This window comes from Patiria miniata, unplaced genomic scaffold (genome assembly GCF_015706575.1).
Source record: "Patiria miniata isolate m_02_andy unplaced genomic scaffold, ASM1570657v1 HiC_scaffold_22, whole genome shotgun sequence".
NCBI lineage: Eukaryota > Metazoa > Echinodermata > Asteroidea > Valvatida > Asterinidae > Patiria > Patiria miniata.
Window position 1 is genome coordinate 6,770,773 of NW_024037061.1, and position 24,947 is coordinate 6,795,719.

General features: G+C 41.7%; 2 protein-coding genes across 3 annotated transcripts; one reads left to right on the forward strand and one right to left on the reverse strand.

Annotated features, from left to right (window-relative positions):
- Positions 1 to 1,063: 1,063 nt before the first annotated feature.
- LOC119730715 (ficolin-3-like) lies at positions 1,064 to 12,808 on the reverse strand. The gene is made up of 5 exons (XM_038203722.1): positions 12,602 to 12,808; positions 4,376 to 4,516; positions 3,235 to 3,410; positions 2,131 to 2,398; positions 1,064 to 1,534 (listed from the first exon to the last, which is right to left on the reverse strand). Exons 1-5 carry the CDS (start codon positions 12,645 to 12,647, stop codon positions 1,248 to 1,250), a joined length of 918 nt encoding a protein of 305 aa, XP_038059650.1. The 5' UTR covers positions 12,648 to 12,808; the 3' UTR covers positions 1,064 to 1,247.
- A 2,474-nt stretch (positions 12,809 to 15,282) lies between these two features.
- On the forward strand, positions 15,283 to 24,571 carry LOC119730716 (structure-specific endonuclease subunit slx1-like). Of its 2 annotated transcripts, none has more exons than XM_038203724.1 (6): positions 15,283 to 15,502; positions 19,203 to 19,254; positions 19,647 to 19,892; positions 21,649 to 21,804; positions 22,625 to 22,834; positions 24,490 to 24,571. In XM_038203724.1, exons 1-6 carry the CDS (start codon positions 15,330 to 15,332, stop codon positions 24,535 to 24,537), a joined length of 885 nt encoding a protein of 294 aa, XP_038059652.1. In that variant the 5' UTR covers positions 15,283 to 15,329; the 3' UTR covers positions 24,538 to 24,571. The 2 variants fall into 2 exon arrangements, with proteins under 2 accessions (XP_038059652.1, XP_038059653.1); XM_038203725.1 differs by lacking the exon at positions 15,283 to 15,502 and adding an exon at positions 18,810 to 18,963.
- Positions 24,572 to 24,947: the final 376 nt, after the last annotated feature.

The window sequence follows — 24,947 nt, forward strand, 5'->3', positions numbered from 1 at the left end:
GTAATGAAATTCAAGTGGCTATGAATGGATGACTGACTTACAGTGAGAAATTCAAAAGTGTGGGGGTGCTGGAAAATACAGTGCGGTTGCTGTTGGTGATTTACGCTTGAAAACAGATTCGTCTTTAGTCCAAGAGCCCAGTGAGGTTTAATTAGAATATCGCGCACAAAAGGTTTGATGGTGGCAGCGAGTAGGTGGGGGTGTCCAACCTTCGAAACCGTCATTCTTAAGTGTCACACCCCGTGCGTTTGAGAGAAGGAACCGCCTAAAGACCCCTCAAAATTGACTTTTAATTAGAATATCGCGCACAAGCACGATTCTAATGCGAAAAGATAGTATTCGATTAACTTATCAATGACCAATAGTTTAAGAATGAGAAATCCCGTGCATTCCATGCTTTAAAATGGCCTAATTAGTACTAATTATTCACCTTTAATTAGAATTGTGAGCACAAGAGCGAAACCTTCACTAAAAGCTAATTAACGTGACCAAAATACAAGATCCGCAACTTAAGAATGATTTTTTCCGTGCATTTTATGCTTAAGAACGAGTTAAAGTTCAATAATTAGCCGCCCGCTAAAGAATATTTTTTTTATGTGTTCAATTAGAATGTTGAGCACAACGATCATTCCAACACCAAACGATAGTGTATGAGTCATCGTTTGCAGAATTTCAACTTAAAAATAAAAAATATCGTGCAAAATCTACTTAAGAACGGCTTTATTACCGCAAATTACGATTGTATGGTACGGAGGCCGATTTCTGCACGGCTTAAGTGAAAACGTAAGTGTTATTGCAAAATAACGCGGAACACTTGAAAATAGATAAACTCTTTCATGAACTTTTTCTGCACATGAAGGTTTCGCTCTTGTGCTCAAAATTCTAATTAAAGGTGAATAATTAGCACTTATTAGGCTATCTTAAGCATGGAATGCACGGGATTTCTCATTCTTAAACTATTGGTCATTGATAAGTTAATCGAATACTACCTTTTCGCGTTATTAGAATCGTGCTTGTGCGCGATATTCTAATTAAAAGTCAATTTTGGGGGGTCTTTAGGCGGTGCTCCCTCTCAAACGCACGGGGTGTGACACTTAAGAATGACGGTTTTGAAGGTTGGACACCCCCACCTACTAGCTGCCACCATCAAACCTTTTGTGCGCGATATTCTAATTAAACCTCACTGGGCTCTCGGACTATTTCCAATCTTACAAAACCCAAAAGCCCTCACGGTCAGGCCAAGAAACTTAAGTCATACGAATCGCGAGCTGGCAAGATAGTATTTGGTTACCAAACTCAAGCGCACCAGCCCACCTCACACCGCGGTAATCTTGCCCCGTGTAGTTGACTGGATAGGAATACTCCCCATTCAGGTTAGTCGGTACGAGATCCACATTCCCGACTCCTCCAGTACAAGTCTTAAACCACCAGCCTCCGTTTAGCTGAGCGGCACAATTGGCGTTGCCATCGGCGTCATTGTCGCGATCGTAAGTTGAGAACGGCTGGCCTAAGGAAACGCCAGGGAGAGAGTGACCTAGCAAACACACAAGAAATAATCTAAGCGTTGACATTTATCGAAAAGCAGTGTGCTGCTCCATTGAGCAAGTAAGACAACAACTTCAAAAGCTTCCCTGATGAGATGCGAATCCACGACTTCAAGCTGAAATTAACTGCAAACATTCGACAACCAAGATTACCAGAGTCGGTTATGATTGATACCAATCCGATATAACACAACGTGCATTTATGAAGTAAACTCCATCTTATTTTAGGCGAAGTCGAGGTGTAGAGGAATCGTAAGCTCAAAGTGGCTTTTTGCTAGCATATTTCCAACGCTTGGTGATGCATTTGGAAAGGGTATTGTGGACCTGCTAATTGAGGCTTCGTGCACTTCATGCATTGCAATGCATTGTATAAACATGGTATTTCGTTATTTCAAGTACTTGAGTTCCCTTCAGTGACGTAATGTAAACAGAACACGACTTTGGTGTTCGGTGTTGATTTTTTTTTTATTGTTTCAGAGAGGCTATTACTACAACAAGTATTGAAACAAAAGTAAAAGTTAAACACTTTTGAGGGATTATAATGAAAGAAACACACTTATTTTGAAAAGTAGATCAGTTGATATACCTGGCGAAAAAAGCTGTTGCCATCGTTTAAATGGATCCACATGTAGTGTGAAGTTGTCACCTGTGATCTTGAACTTCCCAAACTTGATTTTTATCCCGTATTTGGCTTCTTTTACGAACATCTGAAGTTGCCAAGTGCCTTCCGAGGTCAGCTGGCGGACTATCTCGTTCCCAAGCCAGAACTCCCCCGTCAGATCGCCGAAGCCGTCTCGGTACTCGGCCCAGCTACGGTTGAAATTCACTAAACCATTCTGACGCTTCTGAATCAACTGAAACAGGTCAACAATAAAGGAAGAGTTACCTACTAACTTTATCACTTTTTGTTCTGGAAAACGGGATAATTTTCTGTTTAAAGATTGCGTCGACGGACCATATACTTTCCAAGCTGCCGAAAAACTCATCTTCCAAATGGGGGCGCTCTTCAAAACTGAGCATTATTATGCATACTGCAAATTACACAATGTATTGCTCATTTTCACAGCGCATTGTAATGGTTACTCTCAGAACTCTCTAACCATTTATTGAAATATTTGCTGGGGAAAAAAATCCGCCAGGGGCAAAGTGCCCCCTCTGCCCCCCCCCCCCCCCCCCCCCCCCCCCCCCCCCCCCCCCCCCCCCCGTTAACCATCGACTGTTGTCCTAATTTAGATCTCCCAAATAGTGGGAGATTTATATTACAAAACACCAGGGGTTAAGTTCGCGCAAGGCAAAGCAAGGTCATACCCGTTGGAACGAGGTTGGAACCTGCCTGGATCCCCGACCAAAAGATTCTGACGAGTGGTTAATATTGATTCCGCGTGTTGTTGATTTAACGCAACATGTTTTATTGTGGGAAGGGGTTCGGCCGATGAGTTCCGAATTGTTCTGCTTTTTGTTTATTTTGGTTTGCTTTGCTTTGTTCCCCACAGTGTTCAAAATACTTGCGTGCACACTAACATCCTTTAGCAGGATAAGCATACAACTGGCATAAATACGACGCGGTATTGTGTAAGTGGACATAAAAAGTTCCACTTTGGTCGAACCAACGGCTCTCAGGTCACGGGCCTGACTGCTGATTTCAAGTCATGAACTGCATGCATATACGGATAAACTCGAAGGAACTTACTATCCACGTGCTTTGGCAGAAAACGGTCAAGCCGTTTGGATATTGCGATGGGTAGATAGTGACGACACCTGGATTTATCCCGCTGTCCAAAATGTCGCCGCAGTCAGCATATCGGGGACCTGAGGGTGTTGACGAAATGTCGATCTCAACTCTGGCTTCGGTTCCACTGCTGTCTTCTAATTTATTGAAAAGAGATTCAGAAATAGTTCTGAATTTCGTTCATATTTAAAAGGACAAAATCGAGGCTTCTGAAATTCCTAAGGAATTGTACAATAATTAGACAATTCATTTGATAGGAGATGCTTTCGTCCTTCTGCATGGCGCACCACTTTGCTCCCTTTTGTAGGTAAGATTGGTGGGAATGCTTAGACTTTTTTATTTGTGGAAAGGGGGAGAAGAACAATAAAGGTTCAGACTGTAAACATCACTAAAAATTTAAAATCAAAACCAAAACGGATTACAGGGGCGGATCCAGGATTTTCGCAGGGGGGGGGTTTCATCAGCCAAAAAATTTGAAAATGTACACACGTTTTTTTTCTCCAGACACTTGGCCTCCATAAAATCAAAAACTGGGGGAAAGGGGGGGGGGGTGGCTGGTACCAATTTAAATATGGGGCGCTGTTCAAATTCGACGATTATTAACACTCATTACAGAATGGTGTACCGTATTTTGAACAGGCGGACATAAATAGTATAAATTTTTTGGGGGGTGTCACAGCAGGGGGGGGGGGGGTTCGACTTATTTTTAGGAATTTTTATGAGAAATTTTTTATTTTGGGACAGAGCTGGGGAGGGGGGGGGGGTTTGACCCCTCAAAACCCCCCTCTGGATCCGCGCCTGGGATAATTCAAGTTCGCTGAAACATAACACTTCCTCAGTTGCAAAAAGGTTGTTCAAAGAAAGAGGCAAGGTATTGGAGTCCCGTTCATTTCATAATCGAGAAGACATTCTAATAATTAAGGAAATAAACTGGATTTAAAGGCGCTAGATCAACTATTTGGGAGAATACAAAATACTCAACATTACATGAATGGTAAATTATTGAAATTTAAGAAAGTAGAAAATGATTTGAAAGGTGATGTCACTGATTTTCACAACAATAATGGCAATGCTTTTGAAGCTTTGCTCAGCTTCTCCTTACCAATCGAGTTTCGTGTCCCTGAGCACCGTTGGTGTAGTTCTCGAGACGCTGCTTGCATCCAATGTTCACCAGGAAGCGGCTCCGGTGCCAGACCGAAGTAACTGCAAGACCTCAACTGACTCTCAGCAACAACTGATTGTACTGCAGATTGAAATTGACCATAATCACCCTTATATGTGTAACCAGGTCGGGTTTCAGTACTAACTTTTCCCCGACTGGTTCCTTACTCCAGCATTATTTAATAACTTCTTAAGTTCGTGTTTGTGTCATTTTACATGTGAGCATTAACGCCAATAATGCCAAATCGCATAAAAGGTAATTCCGTGTTTGTGTCATTTTACATGTGAGCAGTCATTTTACATGTGAGCAGCCATTGCGATCATGCTTTTTGCCTAGCGCCCTCTCGCGGCCAACTAAACTTTTTTTTTTTACAGCGCGCGCCGCCTAGAATTTTGCTAAACTATGCGATGGGCGTAGCGAGCAGCTGGCGAGTTTAACATTCCACGCGCTTTGTTCAAATTAGATAGCTGGCATTCCGGGCGTTTCGTATGGTTTTCTTGTAGGGCTAGGTCCAAAATATTGTTGATTCCGTTCCAACTCTGCTTTGGGTTGACATCTATCTGCCTGGTTCTGCTCCTGCTTTGCGACCAGCATTACAGCGAGCATTGCACACTCCACTTTTTCTGCAAGTATTGGGTGCGGCTCTCCGATAGCAGCAATATAATTTTATATCTGGCGTTGCCGGCATTGCATTTTGCAATATTTTTGCTGCTTCTACATCGATTTTAACATCGAGCACGGAGAAGACATGAACGTAGATCATCCCAAGTGGTGAGTAAATCCCATGTGTGTTATTTAACTCTTTTATGCCTGAAGCTGTTTATGCCTGAATCTTTTTATGCAACAGTCATTTGAATTAAATATCGTTAATAATGTATTTGGATCTGGAAGTTATTCCCATATTTCATTAGTCATTTATTGTTTTATGCATTTCAGATAATATCCTTGGAGCGACTTCATTAGCCCATTTCCCTATTTGACTGTCGTTTTTATACACCCAACAAAGTTTCGTTTTTATATACTCACCAAAGTTCCTAATTTAATTCTTTTTGTAAATACTGTACCTGATTATTTGTATATATATCGTCTTATATTTGTACTATAAATAAAACATTTCATATTTGGAGACAACAGAAAACTTCGCTCTACCCAAATCATTTTTTTAGTGGAACCACTCGGTTGAAAGGAGAGTGCCACATTTTTAAACTAATAAATCCCACTCTCCCGGTTACATATGTGACAAGTGGCAAAATAGTATTCGCAAGAAACGGCCTGGCCCATTGAAGTAGCTATGGAGGGATTTGAGGCTATATCGGAGGCGCTCTGTTTTCCAGTTTTTATTTATAAGTTGATATTTCACAAATACGTAGGAGGGGACGGGCACGAGTACCATCGATATGAAGGGACGGGTACGAGTACCATCGATATGAAAACTGTCGTCTTTGTATCTTCTAGTTTAGGCCTAATTAATAAAACGAAATCAAATAAACCACATGGGGAAACTGACTAGGTGCATTATACTAAGTTTGAAAAGATGAACGAGAAAATTGACTGGAGCGGGGATGAACCTCCTACCCCCGGATTGCAGTTCCTGTGGTACAGTTCTCAGCCCTAATTAAAAGCCACATCCTCTTCTGAGCGATCACCGTTTACCATTTCCTGGCAGCCGATTTCACGAAAAGAGTGCGCAGCTTGCACCTTGCGGAAGACTTACGAAGCAAATTCGCGCAGCTGCGCAATAAATTTACGATCAATTTCACGAAACTTGGCGTAGCTGCGCAATGTTTTGGACGAGGATAAAACAGCATTAACAACGGCCGGCTGTTTGTGTGTGAATGTGTTCGTTCACGAAACAGTCGTTGGATCACCACAGCCCGCCATTTGAAGTATATTTTGTCCGACTCTTCGGAATCGAGCGGCAACTCTAGAAATTCTATCACAGGTAAAATAGCAATTCGTTAACATAAAATTAGAAGCTTTGAGTGTCTCTACATCAACCTTCATAAGTTGTGCAATAACAGGCTCCACGGCAGTCCCGATTTGCTGGTAAAATTTGTCATTTCAGTCGCTACTGCGCCACAACTTACGCCACCTAATGCGCAAGTTACGCCATAATGTATTGCGCAAGTCGCGGACTTAACTTGCGCACTATCCGACTTTCGTGAAATGTGTCATAATGTAAGTGAAATCTTGCACAGCGTGAAATGTTGCGCAACTTTACATAGTAAATTTTGAAGTGCGCCTCCATCGACAGACGGTACCAGTCCCCCCCCCCCCCCACTATTTGCAAGTGCCCTTTTTAAGAAATATTTACTCCCCCCCCCCAAAAAAAAAAAAAAAAACACACCCAATAATGACCGTGCTACGCCACTGCCGAGTTGCGCCATTTCGTATAGGTTTCGTGAAATCGGACGCAGGTTTATACATCATTTCGAATGTTGCAAGCATCCTGATTTTCCCCGTGATCCCTAGCTACATGGCATATACGGGTTTATGGCTTCTGACTAGCGCCTCTAGAACAAAGACATATTGACACAATGCGAATTTTTTATTTACACAATAGTACAGGGTGACCATTTTTCAGGCGACTTGAATCAAGGTTATAAAGAGCGCCGCGTTAGCGGCGCTCTACAATCCTGTAACCTTTTACCTACGCGCGCGCGCGTATACGCTCTCCACGTGTGTGAAAGTATATAATTTATGAATTGCAAGGGTTGGCCGAGCAACGCCGTGGCCTAGTGGTTAGGCATGCTGGCTAATGATCAGAGGTCCCGAGTTCGATTCCCTGCTGTGCAGTCTTCAGGTTTTGCTCTTTTTTAAAAAAATGTCAAGTTTTATCTTAGAAACGTTATTTTTCAGTCGGATACTACTTGTATAGCAGCAATTTAATTTTTCTTTTCTGATCCGAGGCTCTGGAGGATTTTTTTAAAAAGGAAAATAAAGTCCGAAATCCGCACCAAGTTGAACAATAGTAGCCTCCACACAAGCCTGGTTATAAAAACCATGCTCCATAGGTACCCCAGATAGTTGTGTAATAAAAAATATCGCGCACGGGTAACCCATGCGACAGTCTACTACGCATGCGTATATACAATGTGCGCGAATCCTCGCGCGCGCGTTTGGTACGTAATGGTGAATTGACCAGTGAGAGTTCGGCTCTCGATCATGAATGTGTATGAGGTATAGTAATACTTTTTGAGCCGCGGCGTGAATGGGAGCAATAACGAATGTCACGTGATGTGAGTTCCACCAATCAAATGACAAGGATCTGTATGTCGGTTATATAATACTAGCTATGCTGGCGGTACGCGATATTTTTTATTACACAACCATCTGGGGTACTTTGTACGCTTTCGCCACCCGTGCGACAGTCTACTACGCATGCGCCTTACAGAGCAATCGAGGAACTGTCGCGCAGTACGCACGCGCGAACATCGCCCTAGATACACGCGAAAAGATGGCCGAACAACACGTTAACCAGCGTTTTCCCGAGCTCAATGATGCCGAACTAGAGAATATTCAAGGGCGGATCCAGGGGGGGGGGGGGGGGCCAAAGGGGGCCATGCCCCCCCCCCCCCAAAAAACGAAACCAATTTTTATTTTTTTTGATGTGACATCACAATAAAGGCAGGCAATGAGTACACCACCATCTTTTCCTCAAAAAAACATTGGTTAAAGTGGTCAGAAATTGCCTCAGATCGCACCACAGAGCATCTAGAATCCAAAAAAATTTCGGGGCCCTTAAGCGGGCCCCGAACCCCACGCCGTAATTTGTTTGACCCACTTTTTGGGGGGACCAATTTTTTTTTGGCCCCCCCAAAAAAATCGTGTTCTGGATCCGCCCTTGAGAATATTGTGGACAATAAAGATGCCTCCGCTACGAAAAAAATTGTCTGCAATGCGGTAGAAACTCTGAAGACTTACTGCACTGCAAAAGAACTGAACATTTCCGAAGTGGAGGGATATTCTTCTGGTGAGTTAGACAAATTTCTCCGAAAATTTTATGCGGAGGTGCGTACTACATGTACAACCAACAACGGGACAATTGTATGCGAAAAAGTCCATGCAGGCACTGAGATATGGTCTGCAAAGACATTTTAGTAAACTCCGTCAATTTGACATTATCAAGGACTATGCCTTTGACAGTGCTAATGTCATGTTTCAGAGCATGATGATTAAACTGAAACAGGAAGGCAAGGGTGCTGTCAAACACAAGGAAATTATTCAGAACGAGGATATGGAGAAAATTCAAAACTCTCTTGATCAGAAAACACCGCAGGGCCTTCAGAATAAAGTTTTCATTGACATAATGCTGCATAAAAATGTGTAACAGAGGTCGCGAGAATCTCCGTGAAATGACCAGAGACGACTTCGAGATTAAAACCGATGCTACTAATCAGCGTTATGTCTGTAGAAGCAGAGATCGTCTGACCAAAAATCATCGTACTGAAGACGAAAGTCATGGAGGTAGAATGTATGAAACACCAGACAATCCACAACGGCATGAAAGGTGTCCTGTGCTCTTATTTGAGAAGTATGTATCAGTTCTCAACCCAAACTGTGAGGCTTTTTGGCAACGCCCCAAAAAATTCGTTGTTGACAGTGATGTTTGGTATGACAACATGCCTCTGGGGAAAACAAGCTCTTCAACAAAATGGCTGAAATATCGCTGCAGGCAAAATGTTCCAAACATTACACCAACCACTGTCTGCGAGCAACAGGTGTCACAATTCTAGATGCTGCTGGATGTGAGGCCCGCCACACCATGACTGTGTCAGGACATCGGTCAGAAACAAGTATCGGAAGTTACAGCAGAACTGGTGAGGATGAAAAATTCAAAATGAGCCAAATTCTGTCAGCAAAAACTTGCCCAAACGCAAATACCGCTGCAACTTGTTCATTGCAAAGCAGCGCTACAGCTACAGACCAAGATCATCAGGCATCCACTTCAAGTTCAACCACCAATGCGTTTGATGTGCAGTTGCCACATTCTCCATAACTTCAGTTGCTGTCAAGCTCTCAAGAGGAAGCAATTCTAAATGACTTGACAAATTCACCAAACTTTGGACAAGCCTTGAACATTGGGATTTCCCGCCAAGTTGATCTTGTCCAAACAGCATCAAATTTTCACTTTCACAACGGCCAAGTGAACATTTACAACAGCTGAGACATTACTGTGAACAACAATGAACTGAGCCATGAGGCTTTTAATAGTCACCTGCATTTTTGTGTTTCAATGAATCAGAACAGATTCAGTCAGTTTTCGTGTTATAAATGCCGAAATAAAATGAGAAGTTCATGAAAATGTATGTATCCTGGCTGCATTTTATTTCACAGTTGTTATATTTCCTTTCCCCTTACTCCTATTGTAATGGCAACAGAATATGTATGAGATATAGTAAAACAAATATAACATGGTTTATTTCGGGTGGACAGTCGATATTCGCTCCCCTCGGTATTGGAAGTTGACAAACTAGTTCCCTCGGCTTCGCCTAGGGAACTAGTTTGTCAACTTCCAATACCTCGGGGAGCGAATATCGACTGTCCACCCTCAAACCATGTTACATTTGTATACTATCCGCCCATGTGGAATGGGAAATACTATTCAACAGTTAGGATCATGACGCGGTATTTGTGTGCAAATGCATGCTGGCGTGCGCGTTCAGCCTTGCGCGTAGCGCGTATTGTTCCAAAGAGCCAGCGCTACAGCGTTGGGTTCAAACATTTTCGTGAAAGGGTGGTTTGGAGGAGAGAAATACATTTTCCTCCAGTTTTGTATTGAAAAAAAGTTCAAATATATCAAATGACAAGGATCTATATGTCAGTTATATAAAACACATATTGAGTGGCTTTAAATTGTGAAATGGGAGGAATATTATCGCTCGGTAAAATCTGGACTTTTCCAGTTCACTCGGCTTCGCCTCGTGAAATAGAAAAGTCCAGATTTTACCTTGCGATAATATTCCTCCCATTCCACGCTGAGCCACTCAATATTTGTGTAATAATACGCCAATGAGAAAACCTAATCACTCGATGGAGTCCGATACGTTTTGTGTTTCAAGTAAGCTTTCCGTTCCGTTGTTCACCGGTCTTTTTTTTCCTAATTTGTATAGGAACTTGCTGAACCATTATTTTTTGCATTTGTCTTCATTATTGTTGAGGACTTTCTCTTCATGGTCCAAAAGGTATGTAATTCACACGGGCGGTGCCAATCATCTACCCAATACCAACAAAAAATGAACATCGCTAATTATTGTGGTGTCATTAGACACAGTCGATGGACTCAAGGATAAGTTACTCTCAGGAAAGGGAAAAAATATCGCTCAAAAGCAGCATTTAAGGTAAAAAAAAAAAGGCCAAAAAAAAATTGTCGGTCTCTGGTCAAACCAAAGTTCCGGAATTGATGCGGCGACGCGGGGTTTTTTTTGTTTTTTGGTTTTTTTTTGGCTTTTTTTTTAACCTTGGATTGTACAGTTCTCCATAATTTGCCTTTGTGCCCTCCATCATTTGCTTTGGTGCATTTTCCCCATTCATTGGTACAAAAATTTGAGAAGGTGCGGCAATAGAGGGCGCTGTTGTAGCTACCGCGGACAATTTGAAGAAAAAAAAGTTTGACGCGCATGATTAAAATCGACGCGCGCGCTGACCAGAGAAAATATACTTTTTTGTACTTTTTTGTTTCGTATTTTAGCCCAAACAAAATATATAATTTCCTATATCTAGCGATACACGCAGGTTTTTTTTTATTACTTTGAATGAGCCATTGAAAAAAAAAATCGGCCCATGTATAGTTGAGAAATAAATATAGCCAATTAAAGGAATACACGTGTGGTGGAGCAATTTTAAACGTCTGGTGTAAAACCGGTAATAGTGGCCTGGTCACCAATAATGGCCCGAGCCGAACACACGTGTTACTCGCACATTCCCAATGCAAACAATAATACAATACTGCCAAAAGGTTTAACGAAGAAGTTAAGGAGAATACACGAGAAAGTGTGGATTCGTAATTTAAGAATTCACGAGGCGCGAGGCGCCGAGTGAATTCGTAAATTAAGAATCAACACTTGCGAGTGTATTCTTCGACTTAAACCATTGCGTCAACAGAAGTATTGGAAAGAATGTTGCAACCTGACGCCACTTTTTTCTTCATATATTATCTCAATGAAGGTCATTCGTTGCAAAAATAATGATAAGACATGAATCTGGGACTGAGAAATGTTTCCAATTTTGTTAGGAAATACTTGAAATGACTCTCCATAGGCTTTGTACACAAGCGCGGAAGTGCCGTCAGGTTGCAACATTTTTTTCTGGCGTGTTTAGCATGTGTATCGCCACACCCGTACAACCAAGTCATTTTGTGTGTATAGGCTCCTTACGTCAAAATAGATAGTTCAGACGACGATTTCTTTCTGACTAAAAGTAGATTTTGCAGTGACGGCGGAGAATTTTGACAGTGAAGATGCATTGGTAATTTTCGAAAAGGAAATGTTCACGCAGACCGTCCTATTCATGCTCATTATGGAGAACAATAATTGTCCGACGTGTTCAATGTGTGGATTCGTAATTCCGAATCCACACTTTACTGGAAATGCGTCGTTCCGAATCCACACTTGGTGACCAGTGTAAGAGATTCGTAGATCCGAATCCACACTTTTAACAATAGTGTGACGTCATAGCAATGGTTTAAATTGACCGGAGCGGGGTTAAAACAGACGACATCTGGATGGCTGTTCCTATGCTTTTTCCCCCATTTGCCTCTATGCAAACGCATGCGTGCTAATCGCCGAGTTCTATGCGTCTTAATAGCGTGGTTGTTTGCTGCAAACGCTTATTGAAAAGAGAAAAAGAGCGCCCCTCTAGCTTCAAATTATGTTCCACCGCATTTTTACTTGTTTTCCATGCAGTATAGGCATAGTGCATGATTTGCTCTTCAAAGTGGGACAATGAGGGTGAATTCAAGACAATCTTTAGCCCCAAAATTATTCGGCAACATTGAATCTGATCATTTGTCATACTGAATCCGATACCAGAATAACAGTGAATGCTATAAAATGACAATAAGCACATGTAAGTCTTTCATAAACATAATATACCGTGCGTGTTTAAAAAAAAAAAATAGTGTAGCGGCATTCACGGTGAACATGTACGAATAAATCGTCAACTTACCGAGAACAACGATCGCAAGTGTGCCGAGAGCCACGGGTAGGTTCATCGTGACGGCCCGGTAGCTGCTCGTGGCTTACTCTTAATATTGAATTGGATGAAAAGTCGCAAGACACTTGTGTTTTGTGTGTCGGCGCCCCAATATTTACTAGCACAGTGCTGTGTATCGTGTTTATCATTGCCGCGACATGTCTATAGGCCTATATCTAAATACTTCACCAACATGATTTCGCACGAATATTCATTTATGCACCCAGCGAATTTCATATTCATTACGTTTCCATATATAGAGAGGGCCAATGATGGCTCACCTGTACCACTGAGGAAGCATCCATTATTAGAGTGGGGATATCTTTCTCTTGATCAGTGTACATTTCTCTCTTTTGTTCCCTAAGATTTTCATTAGAATATTAAACTCAGTGGTATATTTATAATAAATTACAAAATATTGTGCCAAATTATTGTGTTCTAATAAGAAAATAATATGATGGAATACCAACGGCCAGGAATGAGCTTTTGACCCCTCGAGGAATGGGATTCGATCCATGTTGTGTTGCATATTCACCACCGTACTCACAAAAACGTTTCTGCACGTGTTTAAACATGTGAACGATATGCACAAGACACGAACTGTTGGCCTATTTGTTACATCTAAAGGGGTTTGTGGGTGATAGCGGTTCGTCGTGACAGTGTTGTAGTACAGTACTCGTACTCGGTACTCGTACTCAAGTACTACTCGAGTACTTTTTTGGGGTACTCGTACTCGTACTCGTACTCGAATGGCAAAAGTACTCGTACTCGAAATGACGGTACTCGTACTCGGGCAGCAAAGTACTCGTACTCGGCATGTCGAAATTGTACTCGATCATTAAAGTGCTCGTACTCCAATAGTAGAACTCGGGGGAAAATGTTATAGCTTCACTTACCATGGCCTTAGTTTATGGATACTTTCAATTTGAAATGGTTGATTGGGTTGTGGAGAAACCGATATTTCTTGATTTTCCTCTGTGCAAGTCCGGACAATACATTTAACAGCTAGCCGTGAGTGGGTCTGTATATCGGTCTGACCTGACTGGTCCTCTCTCACGGCTGATTTTATTCTGATTTTCGAAGATTTAATCTATTAATCTTTAGCGTGACGTCACGTGACCAATGATGACGTCATGATGACGTCACTCTTCGGGACACAACTATGCTATAAGGACTATGCCTGTGTTGAGTTTCAATGATGTACGGCAAATGCCAAAAGTGGCGCGGAGAAAAGACGTGGACAATGTCTATGGGATTTAGGCGACAAAAAGAAGAAGAAGAAGAAACAAAAAGCAGCACAAAAAGAAAGGGTTTTCCGCAACTATGCGGAAAAGCCAAAAACAAAGGCGATTCGGATTAATATTGAGCGCAATCACATTGAACATTGATCGAAACCGGGAATCGTTTCGGAACTGTAATATGTGTGAGAAAAATTTGGACTTTAGTTAACTCTTGTTCTATAGAACATCAATGGAACTGACCTGGACAATGTGAGATCTGAGAAAATTTTACAAAACAACAAATTGATAATCATTTTGTTTTCTTATTGGAAGAGAGATGTAACAAGAGTTAATGGTCACATGGTACAGCGCCCTCTGAGTGTGACCTCAAGTTTGTACACACACACTGGAGTATAGAAAGGTCACACACCCACACACATAAGATGGCTCAAAGAAATGAGACTTGAGAGCACATGGTTAAGAATAAGAGTTAGACAATACAACATTGTTAGAGCAAATGAGTCTTATAATGACTTAAAGATTCATTCACATTCTACGCAATTGTGCACGTTCGCGCGTAATTGACTACCAGTACCGTACCCAATAATCATGTACTTAGAAAAAACTATATAAGTTCAAAAGACTCAACCCTGAAATCTTCATTAATTGTATGATGTGTTCTTTTGATTACCACTTCTTTATAAGGACACTAAATTCAGGGTCATTTTTACAAACAATTTGTATCGAATCGGACTGCAGTTCCATTGTCAGCAAAACTAGATTATTTACTGATGATTGTGATTCAATTCGATCTTATACTATTTACAAACAAGCCAACCATTTTAACAGACCTGTCTAGAATCTAACCAATTGTTCCTGCCAAAGATGTAAAAAAAAAAAAATTAAATAACGAATTAAAAAAATGGTAATTGTTGAAAACAAGAATTAATTTTTATAAATTACTTAGATGATGTAAGATTTTACGTGTTTTATTGGCATTGGAGAACACCTGTTGAAAAAAAGTACTTTCACTTGTTTAAAAAAAAGCACTTTCACTTGTTTGCAATTAAGCAAGAGTTAGTTGTTTATATTTTCATTAGAGCCAATTATAAGTGATAACAAATAAATACAAATACAATGTGATAAATATAACCACCGAGTCTGTTTAATTTGTGAACATATAAATAATAAGAATATCTTGCTCATTCTATGGTTTTATGGAAAGTCTTTTAAAACCTGAGCCCAAAATCTTTAATCTGAAATTATCGCGACACTGATCTTATCTTGGATAAAGCGCCCTCCACGTTTTGGTCACTCTTGGCGTCGGTGCTCGGACCCCCGCCCCTGGAAATCCTGTTTGCAGGGCGGGACCGGGGGTACCGGGTACCGGTACGAGCGAACCGCGCGACCGTGGCGCGTCAATAATATTGCAGCCGCTTGAGGGCGCGCTTTACCAAAACAATGAAAAAAAAAATTGCAAAATGGTCGTTGAAATCGAGAAATTTTTTGGTTGTTATTTGCTGCTGAATTTGAATCCGGATTTCAAAGGAAGGACTTACATCGGTTTCACAGTGGACCCAAGAAGAAGAATTAACCAACATAACAAGGGAAGCAAGTATGGTGGGGCTAAACGCACGAGTGGAAAGGGTCCTTGGTGAGTTGTCACTAGCTTAGTCCGAGTAACTTGGACCCAACTTATCGCCTTTTTTAACATTTGGACATGGTCTGGCGATAGTAAGGTCCAAGCTAATACCGCGACCTAGACAACACCGTCCCAAAAACCAACATTTTCCAACAAAAAACATCAGATTTCACCTTCAAAACGGCCTCCAAATTACTAGATATGCCACCTGATGTACAAGTAGACATCGATAATTAAGATGGTTGTACTGAAGTTTACTTACGATCCGGAAAAAAGTGAAATTTTCCGTTCATTTCGGAGAGCTCCCCTTGCGATCTTGAACACGTTAAATTTCCGATCGTGTTTAATGTTTGAACGACGCGATTTCTTCTACATGCCCAGCGTACATTCGATGGTCCCCGTATCCCGTGTGCGATTCCGTTACCGAGCGCGCGCGATGCATCGATTATGATAATGAGTAGACTGGATCACGTTTGTAAACACATGTGCATTTCAAACGATAATAGGGAGTCGGGAACTAGCGCAGCTTTTATGGCGGGTACCAGTTCAAGCTGGTTCACGATTCCCTTTTACAGTTCGAAATGCACATGTATGTGGTTACAAACGTGATCATTATCATAATCGATGCATCGCGCGCGCTCGGTAACGGAATCGCACACGGGATACGGGGACCATCGAATGTACGCTGGGCATGTTTTATGTAGAAGAAATCGCGTCGTTCAAATATTAAACATGTCACGCCCCAACTATTGCATCGGTCCCAACTATAGTTGGGCCTGTCCCAACTATAGTTGGGCCTGTCCCAACTGTAGTTCCACAGTTGGGCTGGCCCAACTATAGTTGGGCCTGTCCCAACTATAATTTCCATTGTTGGGCTGGCCCATCTATAGTTGGGCCACTCCGATCTTTTTATTTTGCGGTGTCCCAACTATAGTTTACATTGATGTACAACCATAAAACGTTCCCTACAGCTCTGATACACGTCTGACTTTACTGGGGACCACTGAAATTAGCTATTGATGGGGTCAATCTATAGTTGGGCCACCCCAATCTTTTTATTTTGCGGTCCCAACTATAGTGTACATTGTTATGTTGTACGATTATAAAACATTCCCTACAACTCTAATACACATCTGACTTTACTTGGGACCAATGAAATGATATATAGGTGTGGACCATCTGTAGTTGGGCCACCGCAATATTTTTATTTGGCAGTCCCAACTATAGTTGTACGACTATAAAACATTCTCTACAGCTCTGCTTACATGTCCGACTTGGGACCTTTGACATTAGCTATGGGTGGGGCCCATCTATAGTTGGCCGGCCATGGCAATCTTTGAATTTTGCAAAATGTTGCTGGATAATAAAACCAAGCAGCTGGACAACTCATCCAACTAGGCAGTACCACGTGACCGGCCAGCCTTGCGGCATGCATGCACGACGAATACACGGTGCCAGCGCCGCGGAACATTTTAATCCAACAAGATCTATCAAGCATGAAGCATCCGGCGCAACTCCAGTCCTAACTATAGTTGGGCCGACCCAACTGCCGCACTATAGTTGGGACAGTCCCAACTATAGTTGGGACCGATGCGATAGTTGGGGCGTGACAAACACGATCGGAAATTTAACGTGTTCAAGATCGCGAGGGAAGCTCTCCGAAATGAACGGAAAATTTCACTTTTTTCCGGATCGTAAGTAAACTTCAGTACAACCATCTTAATTATCGATGTCTACTTGTACCTCAGCCTCAGGTGGCATATCTAGTAATTTGGAGGCCGTTTTGAAGGTGAAATCTGATGTTTTTTGTTGGAAAATGTTGGTTTTTGGGACTGTGTTGTCTAGGTCGCGGTATTAGCTTGGACCTTACTATCGCCAGACCATGTCCAAATGTTAAAAAAGGCGATAAGTTGGGTCCAAGTTACTCGGACTATCACTAGCTGGAGTTACCCAGCCCAGAGTTTTATCATTGGGTTGTCTATATTAGGACTGGAGCGAATTTTTCTCGTAACTTGTAGTATAGGCAAAATTTTTTGGAAAATGTTCAATTTTGTCCCCGTTACACACTAATTGCAACTGCAACTCACCCCAAACTTGCCTGGAATAACCATTACACAGGTCCTTGAAGTAAAAAACGATCCACGATGAAGATTCAGCCTACAATTGCAGTGAAAACAGGAGATTCCTCCTGTTTTCACTGCAATTGTAGGCTGACTGTTTCATGCACTAATATAAGGTTTACCACTCGCATCACAGCTTTGGTACTGGAACCGCAACCAATAGTGCATGAAACAGTCATCGGGTGTTACGCTTCCGCGTGACGTCATGCGCCAACAGCCAGCGCAGCCGGCAAAACCGAGTAGTTGACAGCGATCGCTCTCTGTGCCTGTTAATCGACCGCCATTCATTGTACACAATTTTTTTTGTGCACAAACCAATTGCGGTCCTGGCCAATCCAGCAAGGTTGTCAAGTTAGCGGTTATTCCTCCTGTTTTCACTGCAATTGTAGGCTGAATCTTCATCGTGGATCGTTTTTTACTTCAAGGACCTGTGTAATGGTTATTCCAGGCAAGTTTGGGGTGAGTTGCAGTTGCAATTAGTGTGTAACGGGGACAAAATTGAACATTTTCCAAAGAAATTTGCCTATACTACAAGTTACGAGAAAAATTCGCTCCAGCCCTAATAGACAACCCAATGATAAAACTCAGGGCTGGGTAACTCCAGCTAAGTTGTCACCCATACCGCGCCGACTCGGTCGGAGTTTCCATCATATAGGCCTACTACTGATGTACAAAAACATGTAGAACTTTGTGAAATTTTGATTTTCACATTTTGGCTTAGTTTGTAGTTTATTTTTGCTTAAGAAGCATACCCACCCTAGGCAATAGGTACTTTGCGGAACTTCCAGTCCTGCAAAATACCCACAGCCACACCCCTCTTTATAGGCTAATCAGAAAGTGCTGCCTTTTTCAGACGTCTATTTTTCGTGAAATTTCCAGATTCGTTTGCACACGTTTGCGTATCAAAATTTGAACATGAAATTTCACGAAAATTAGGCTTCTGAAAAAAGGCAGCACTTTCTGATAGGTAGGCCTATGCCTACATCAACAATACAACTTACAAGAGACCTTAAAATTATCCGACATTTGCTTGCGTACACTTATTTTTTTCGTAGGGACCGAGTTGGCTTGGGATCGAGTTGACCTGAGACGGAGCTGAGTTGGTTTGGGATTGAGTTGACCTGCACCCGAAAGAACTCGGGGAAAGAATCCCATACATATGGACATCACTAATTTGTCCCTGCAGTGACCTATCAACCTATCAGCCATCAGAAAGCGATAACATGTCCTAAAAAGGACCAGTTTTATCGGGGATAATGTTGAACATTTACTGAGAATTTTCCCACTTGGACTTTTTCAGACCAGTCTCATCTACTCATAGAGTTTATGCACAGAATGTCAAATGATGTCCAGGTATGGAACTCTTTCTGAACTCGGGCTTTCACGCTCGCATTAGTCCGAGTGATTTGAACTGTTCAATTTTGCCTGTTTAAATATGTCCACAAGATCTAGCGATGGTGCTGTATCACCAAACAGGATCCTATGTAATATTTAAATGATTTGTACCATTGTTGTGAAAACAATTCGCAGAATTCTTTAAGCATTTTGTTTGAGGGGATGTTTCATTTTGTTTTGTATCAACTCTTTCACAGGGAAATGGTCTTGATTGTGTATGGCTTTCCCAATAAAGTCTCAGCTTTGATGGTGAGTTGGAAGTGTTGTTGCTGAAAATTTGAAATCACTTTTGTGAATTGAATTGACTTTGATTTGTATTACTACATTGACGTCATTGTGTTTTGTGCTCGATCTCTTTCCTACTGAAGTTCTATCTTCTGATCTATTATTCTTTGTTAAGTTCATGTAGTTTTGGATGTTTTTAGGGAATAAGTGTATTTAGTTTGATGAGATTGAATTTTGACATTGAATTTGTGTGATTGATTGTACTTTGACAATTTGCCTGACTTTATCTGTTTGGCTTTTACTTTTCTTCTCTTTTTAATAATAATTTTACTAATGTGCTATTTTAATATGATTTGTTCCATTGTTAAGTTTTCAAATAAGACAATTCAAAGAAATTCCAATAATTCTTTCCGCAGTTTGAGTGGGCCTGGCAGCACCCAAGACTCTGCAAACGTCTCAAGCATGTCCCAGGCAAACGGAAAACAGAGAAGAGATTTCTGTTTGACCTGCGTGTCCTGTCCAACATGCTGAAGGTGGGTCCGTGGTGCCGTCTACCCCTGACCATCCAATGGTTGAAGCAGGAACATATGAGAGAGTTTGAGGATGGATTACAACCACCGGTTCATATGCCCATTGCATTTGGTCCAGTCACGTCCATTAAGGTTTGTGTATGTGTTCATGAGTTGATTGCATGCAAAGCGCGCAATCCTCCCTGAAGGGGGCAGTGAAGCGGGCGAGGCAAAGCTACGCCTCGTCTCATTAAATGTCCAGGATAATTAAGATGCAGACAAATCAGATTTTGATTTGTAAACGATGCTAATAACTTCATTGGCGGAAGATTCCAGGGAAGTTGTTCAGAATTCCAGCATTATAAAAGGAAGTGTAATGTCCGTGAAATGATCCAAAACTTCAGTCTGTAATCCCCTTGATTATTACTACTAGATGATGGATGTACAGGGTGCCCCCCCAAAAAAATATCTGAAGCCTCAAAGTGCCCACTTTTCACAGCTTTATAAAGTCAAATTTATATTGATTTGTCCATAATCCGTAATTTGTCAGCTTTATTATACTGACAACATAATTTTAATCGCTTCAAGACTTGACGAGTTATATTGCAAAGATATTGCTTTTTCATTTTGTTTGTGGTGTTTGATGTGTGACTGCTGCAATGAGAACAAGGTCCAAGACTCGTATCCACTGAAGCAACCAAGTAGAGGGCAGAGCAGAACAATAAACATCGAAGAAGTTAAACAAAACAGTCCATTTCAGTACTATCATTTCTTCCAAAAAGACAATGAACTTATTAAAGTATAAAAGAACCAAATGAAGAAAGAAAGATTTAAACATTAAAGAAAGCAAAACTGCTCTGCCCCTCACCCCAATTACATTCCATTCCTAAAAAATGACAATTAACCCTTACTCTCTGAGGGTAGTTTACTGCATGTCAGTTGGTTATGCCAATGCCCTCCAGCTGCAGTTATTTGGCAGATAACAAGTCTTAACAGTGAAGGCTCCAATTGGCAGGAGTTGGAGGCCCTGGAGGGTGCCTGATACTGACCAGCTGGGGGCACTCACTTTGTTATCAGAGGACTCTCATTGTTCTCTGTGGCATGTATTGGAGTGCCTGTCCAGTTACCCTTGAAATGACATGGCAGATATTGGAGGGCCATGCAAAAAACATAGGAGATTTTCTTGAGGCACAATTGGCATGCGTTGGAGGGTCAAGTAGGGTAAGGGTTAAGGCCACACGTTTTTGAATTGGCTATAACTCAATAAATAGTTTCCCGGTTGGGAATATTTTTTTTGTTGCTGAAAAGCTGATGAACTACATGTATACTTTTCAAATATTATGTATCAATGTTTTTGATGTATTTTTAAAAAGCTGTGACAAAGAGGGTGCTTTGAGGATTTGGTGGTTTTTTAAAACCCTGTACTTGGTATAAGATTTGACATATTTGAAAAATACATTTTCAGATTTACTCACTGAGCTCTTAAACGCTTTGTCACAGACATTACATAATGCTGAAAGTGACCAGATGCAAATTGCATAGCCTAAACACTTTTACTCTATGGGACTTGGCCAAATGCTGTTGAAGTAGGAAGAATGTACCCTTGGTTTACTGCAAAGTGTTGGAGTCTGGTCGATTCAGGAAATTAATCCAGCAACCACATTTAAGAGCCATTAATAAGAGTGTAAAGTTGGGCTTAGTTGGCTATTAAAAGGATGGCGGAGGGGAGCTAAAGGGCTCAATAGGTCAGTTATACAGAGCAGTGGAATAGCTTTCTGGCAGTCACAGGTTCACATTCCACTCCAAGCATTAATTTGTAAACCATAGAAATGACCATAGTCAGTTTCCATGTCGGGTATATTTCTTGGTTGATTACTTCCTGACCTATTTATTTCCATATTGTTATCAGATGCACTCCAAAACGAAGAAGAAACTCTCCAAGAAGTCTAATAAGAATGCAGAGAGTAACTTGGAGGAGACAGAGGAAGACAGATGTAGTGAAGACATGGTAGAGATGACCCAGAGAGCTAACAAACGATGTGATGTCTGCTCAAAGAGATTACAGGTACCTCCGACTTGAAAGCTGGCAATATTGATGCAGCTGTTTGTAAGTCATTCTTGTTAAATCTTGGTTACAATATATTTTGTATTGGACCATCAACATAGGAATGAATAGTGCAGTTGGTAGATCCCAACATTTCTTTGTTGAGCCATATATTGAAATATGTTGTAGTGTGGTATTTATTTCTTTGCCCCTTATAATTAAAGGACGCAAGAGCTAACATTTGAGTTAACTACTTAGTCCCTGTAGCGCCTGCAGCCACCCAAGCACTCTGTGGTTTTATTGATTCTTCAGTGAATAAACACCATTCATAAATACCTAAGACAGTTTACGCATTCCTATTGGTCGAGAGCCTGTCACGTGGCCGGTCTTAAACGGATGATAAAGACATGGCTAGCTGGTCTTAAACACTTTTCCAGTGTCACAATAAAATGTGGACTCCTAAAAATCCAGTGCCTCTTATCGTTTCATTGGTTGAACGTTCACAATCCTCACGTAGGCATGCGCAACACTACCAGGGAGTCAGAATTTTATAGTTCTAAATTCAAAACGCAGCGCGCCAGGTGCGTTCTGCGCGACATCGATAAATGTGTGCTCCGTCGGTATTTATCACTCTGTTTAAGACCACTTAGAGTCTGGGTGCTGATAATTACCCTCGCCTCCGGCTCGGGTAATTATCAGCACCCAGACTCTAAGTGGTCTTAAACAGAGTGATAAAAACCTCTGGAGCACACATTTATTCCCTTATTTAATACAATGTAGAACAGTTGCTAATGGGTTCATGAGTATCAGTAAATTGTATTTTCCGTTCATTGATTCCCAGCCGGACTCTACATCCACCTTATCCTGCGTCCATCCGACATGCTCCATGAAGGCGCACATGCTCTGTTTAGCCGGTCAATTCCTCAGGCATTCTGCCGGAGACTTTTTACTGCCGGTCGACGGAAGCTGTCCACTTTGCAAAAAGAATGTCTTATGGGGAGATCTGATTCGGAAGAAGGAAGGTTGCTACTCAACTCTCGCAGTCTGTGACGTGAGTTTCCCTCTCCCTTGAGTTTTGTCCTCTTCAATGACTCACCTTGAAGACACATAGGAACATTTTGCAATTTCCCGAAAACGCCTCTACCGATTTAACGAGAAAATCCTTTCTCAAAGTGAAATAGGACTAATATCACATCGTACCCTGTGAAATTATTCCGCCTGAAATGGTGTCATTCAGAAGAAGACAATCACTCACATGATGTTACCACAAACCTCCCATTCATCAAGACAATCATTGAAAAGTGGTTTAAGACAAAGTTTTTTATTATTTGCATTAGCAACGTAATCCAGTAACGAGACCCCAGAAATTGTGTACACATTTTCTCAAAATGTATAGTATCCACTGAGCTGAAATTCAACAGGCTAGTCGTTATGCACCCTGAGCAATTTTGTTGCTTCAAACAAACAAAAATGCAAAGAAAGCAAATGGTGTTTTACCTTTAAGCTCATGGACATCATCAAAAGGATTCCTTGTCATTCCATTTTCTGGATGTTTTGTAGCAAAACGTCTTTGCATTCACAAGCAACATTTGCAAAGGTGTTGTCATAGAACAAGTAATTAAAGAGAATATTTGGCTTGACATTTTTTATATTAACAGGAATTTTTATTTTGTTAGATTTCTACATCTTATTGAAAGTGAAAAGAAAAAAAGAAGAATTTTGTAATAATTTTGATTAAATGTCAATGCTTAAAATTCCACTTGGCATCCACTATTTCAAGTGCAGTTTTTGACTCAAATGCCCAGTGTTGGTTTTAAGAGAGGTGGCGGTAAAAAGGGCAAATTTTGATACAATAAATTGAAGACTCATAAATGTATGGGCATTAAGACCAACTCTGACCTAAAAGGGGAATATGAACGATTGTCAGACAAGTCGACCGTTGAGACAACTCGACTCGGGACAAGTCGACCGTTGAGACAACCCGACCGTTGAGACAACCCGACCGTTGAGACAACCCGACCGTTGAGACAACTCGACTCGGGACAACTCGACCGTTGAGACAGCTCGACTTAATGGAAATCTATACACGTGGAGCGGAAAAAGTTGCATAAATCTGTGGCAGGACCGGTCCCGGGCGCGGCGCGGGCACACTCGATGCACAGAGGGCGCTCCGATCCGGTGGCCGTCGCGTCGGGCTGGTGCGCCCCGCCCGCGAGGACCGAGCCCGGACCGGAACGTGGGCACGTCGACCGGCGCGGCAAGTGGGCGCACAGACCCGGCACAAACGATGTCACCGTGCACGGTACGGCCACGTTGACCGGGGATGCGCGCACAGGCCCGGCAAAAAGGAACGATGTGCACGGACAATCACGCTGCGCTATATTGGCTCTGTTTTATGCAACAAAAAAAACCTCATGTATCACAACTCCCAAACGGCGATCAGCCGCCGTCAAAATCCCCGGTACTATCCCCAAAACTAGGCCCAAAAACATGCGAGGCGACTTGTCTCAACGGTCGACTTGTCTTTCCATTTTTCGCACATACGGTCGAGTAGTCTCAACGGTCGAGTTGTCTCAACGGTCGACTTGTCCCGAGTCGAGTTGTCTCAACGGTCGACTTGTCTGACCCCCATATGAACAAGAAATACATTGTAATAAGCCTGTTTTGTCCGTTTGATCAAATGTTGAAATTGTTTTAATTATTCAGGATGACGACACTGATGATCACTGGGCAGAGGAATTGAGAGCACAGTGACCTTTGACCTCAAGTCACATGATATCAACATCTTAGACTACCGCGTCTTTCCTGTAAGCTCAGTTATGTAAGGTGGGCATGGACATCGGAGAGAGCCACTTTGACCCATCTAGTTCCCAGACCTTTTACTTCAAATTCAGTGGTTCTTGAGCGAAAACTGGTATGCAAATGAATAGATGTTTTTACCGGCTGTGATGTTATCCCGCCCACACCTACAATATGTACATGTATGTAAAATGTGAAAGATTACTTGCCGTGTACAGATATACATATCTGTATTAATTTACACTATCCTAACACAGCTGGATCTAAGAGAACTTTCCATTGACAGTCTCTGTTGGATTTCATTGCGGGACACAGCACAGAAAGATCTTTTATTCTTGATGTTTACTATTGAATTGAGTAGGTGT

Bases quoted from the DNA above. Each gene is read 5' to 3' on its own strand.
- LOC119730715 (XM_038203722.1), bottom strand. From the start codon at position 12,647: ATGAACCTACCCGTGGCTCTCGGCACACTTGCGATCGTTGTTCTCG. The intron at 3,411-4,375 runs GTAAGGAGAAGC...TCAATAAATTAG, and splicing joins AGGGACACGAAACTCGATTG to AAGACAGCAGTGGAACCGAA. The intron at 1,535-2,130 runs GTATATCAACTG...TGTGTTTGCTAG, and splicing joins GCAACAGCTTTTTTCGCCAG to GTCACTCTCTCCCTGGCGTT.
- LOC119730716 (XM_038203724.1), top strand. From the start codon at position 15,330: ATGGTCGTTGAAATCGAGAAATTTTTTGGTTGTTATTTGCTGCTGAAT. The intron at 19,255-19,646 runs GTGAGTTGGAAG...TTCTTTCCGCAG, and splicing joins ATAAAGTCTCAGCTTTGATG to TTTGAGTGGGCCTGGCAGCA. The intron at 21,805-22,624 runs GTACCTCCGACT...ATTGATTCCCAG, and splicing joins TCTGCTCAAAGAGATTACAG to CCGGACTCTACATCCACCTT.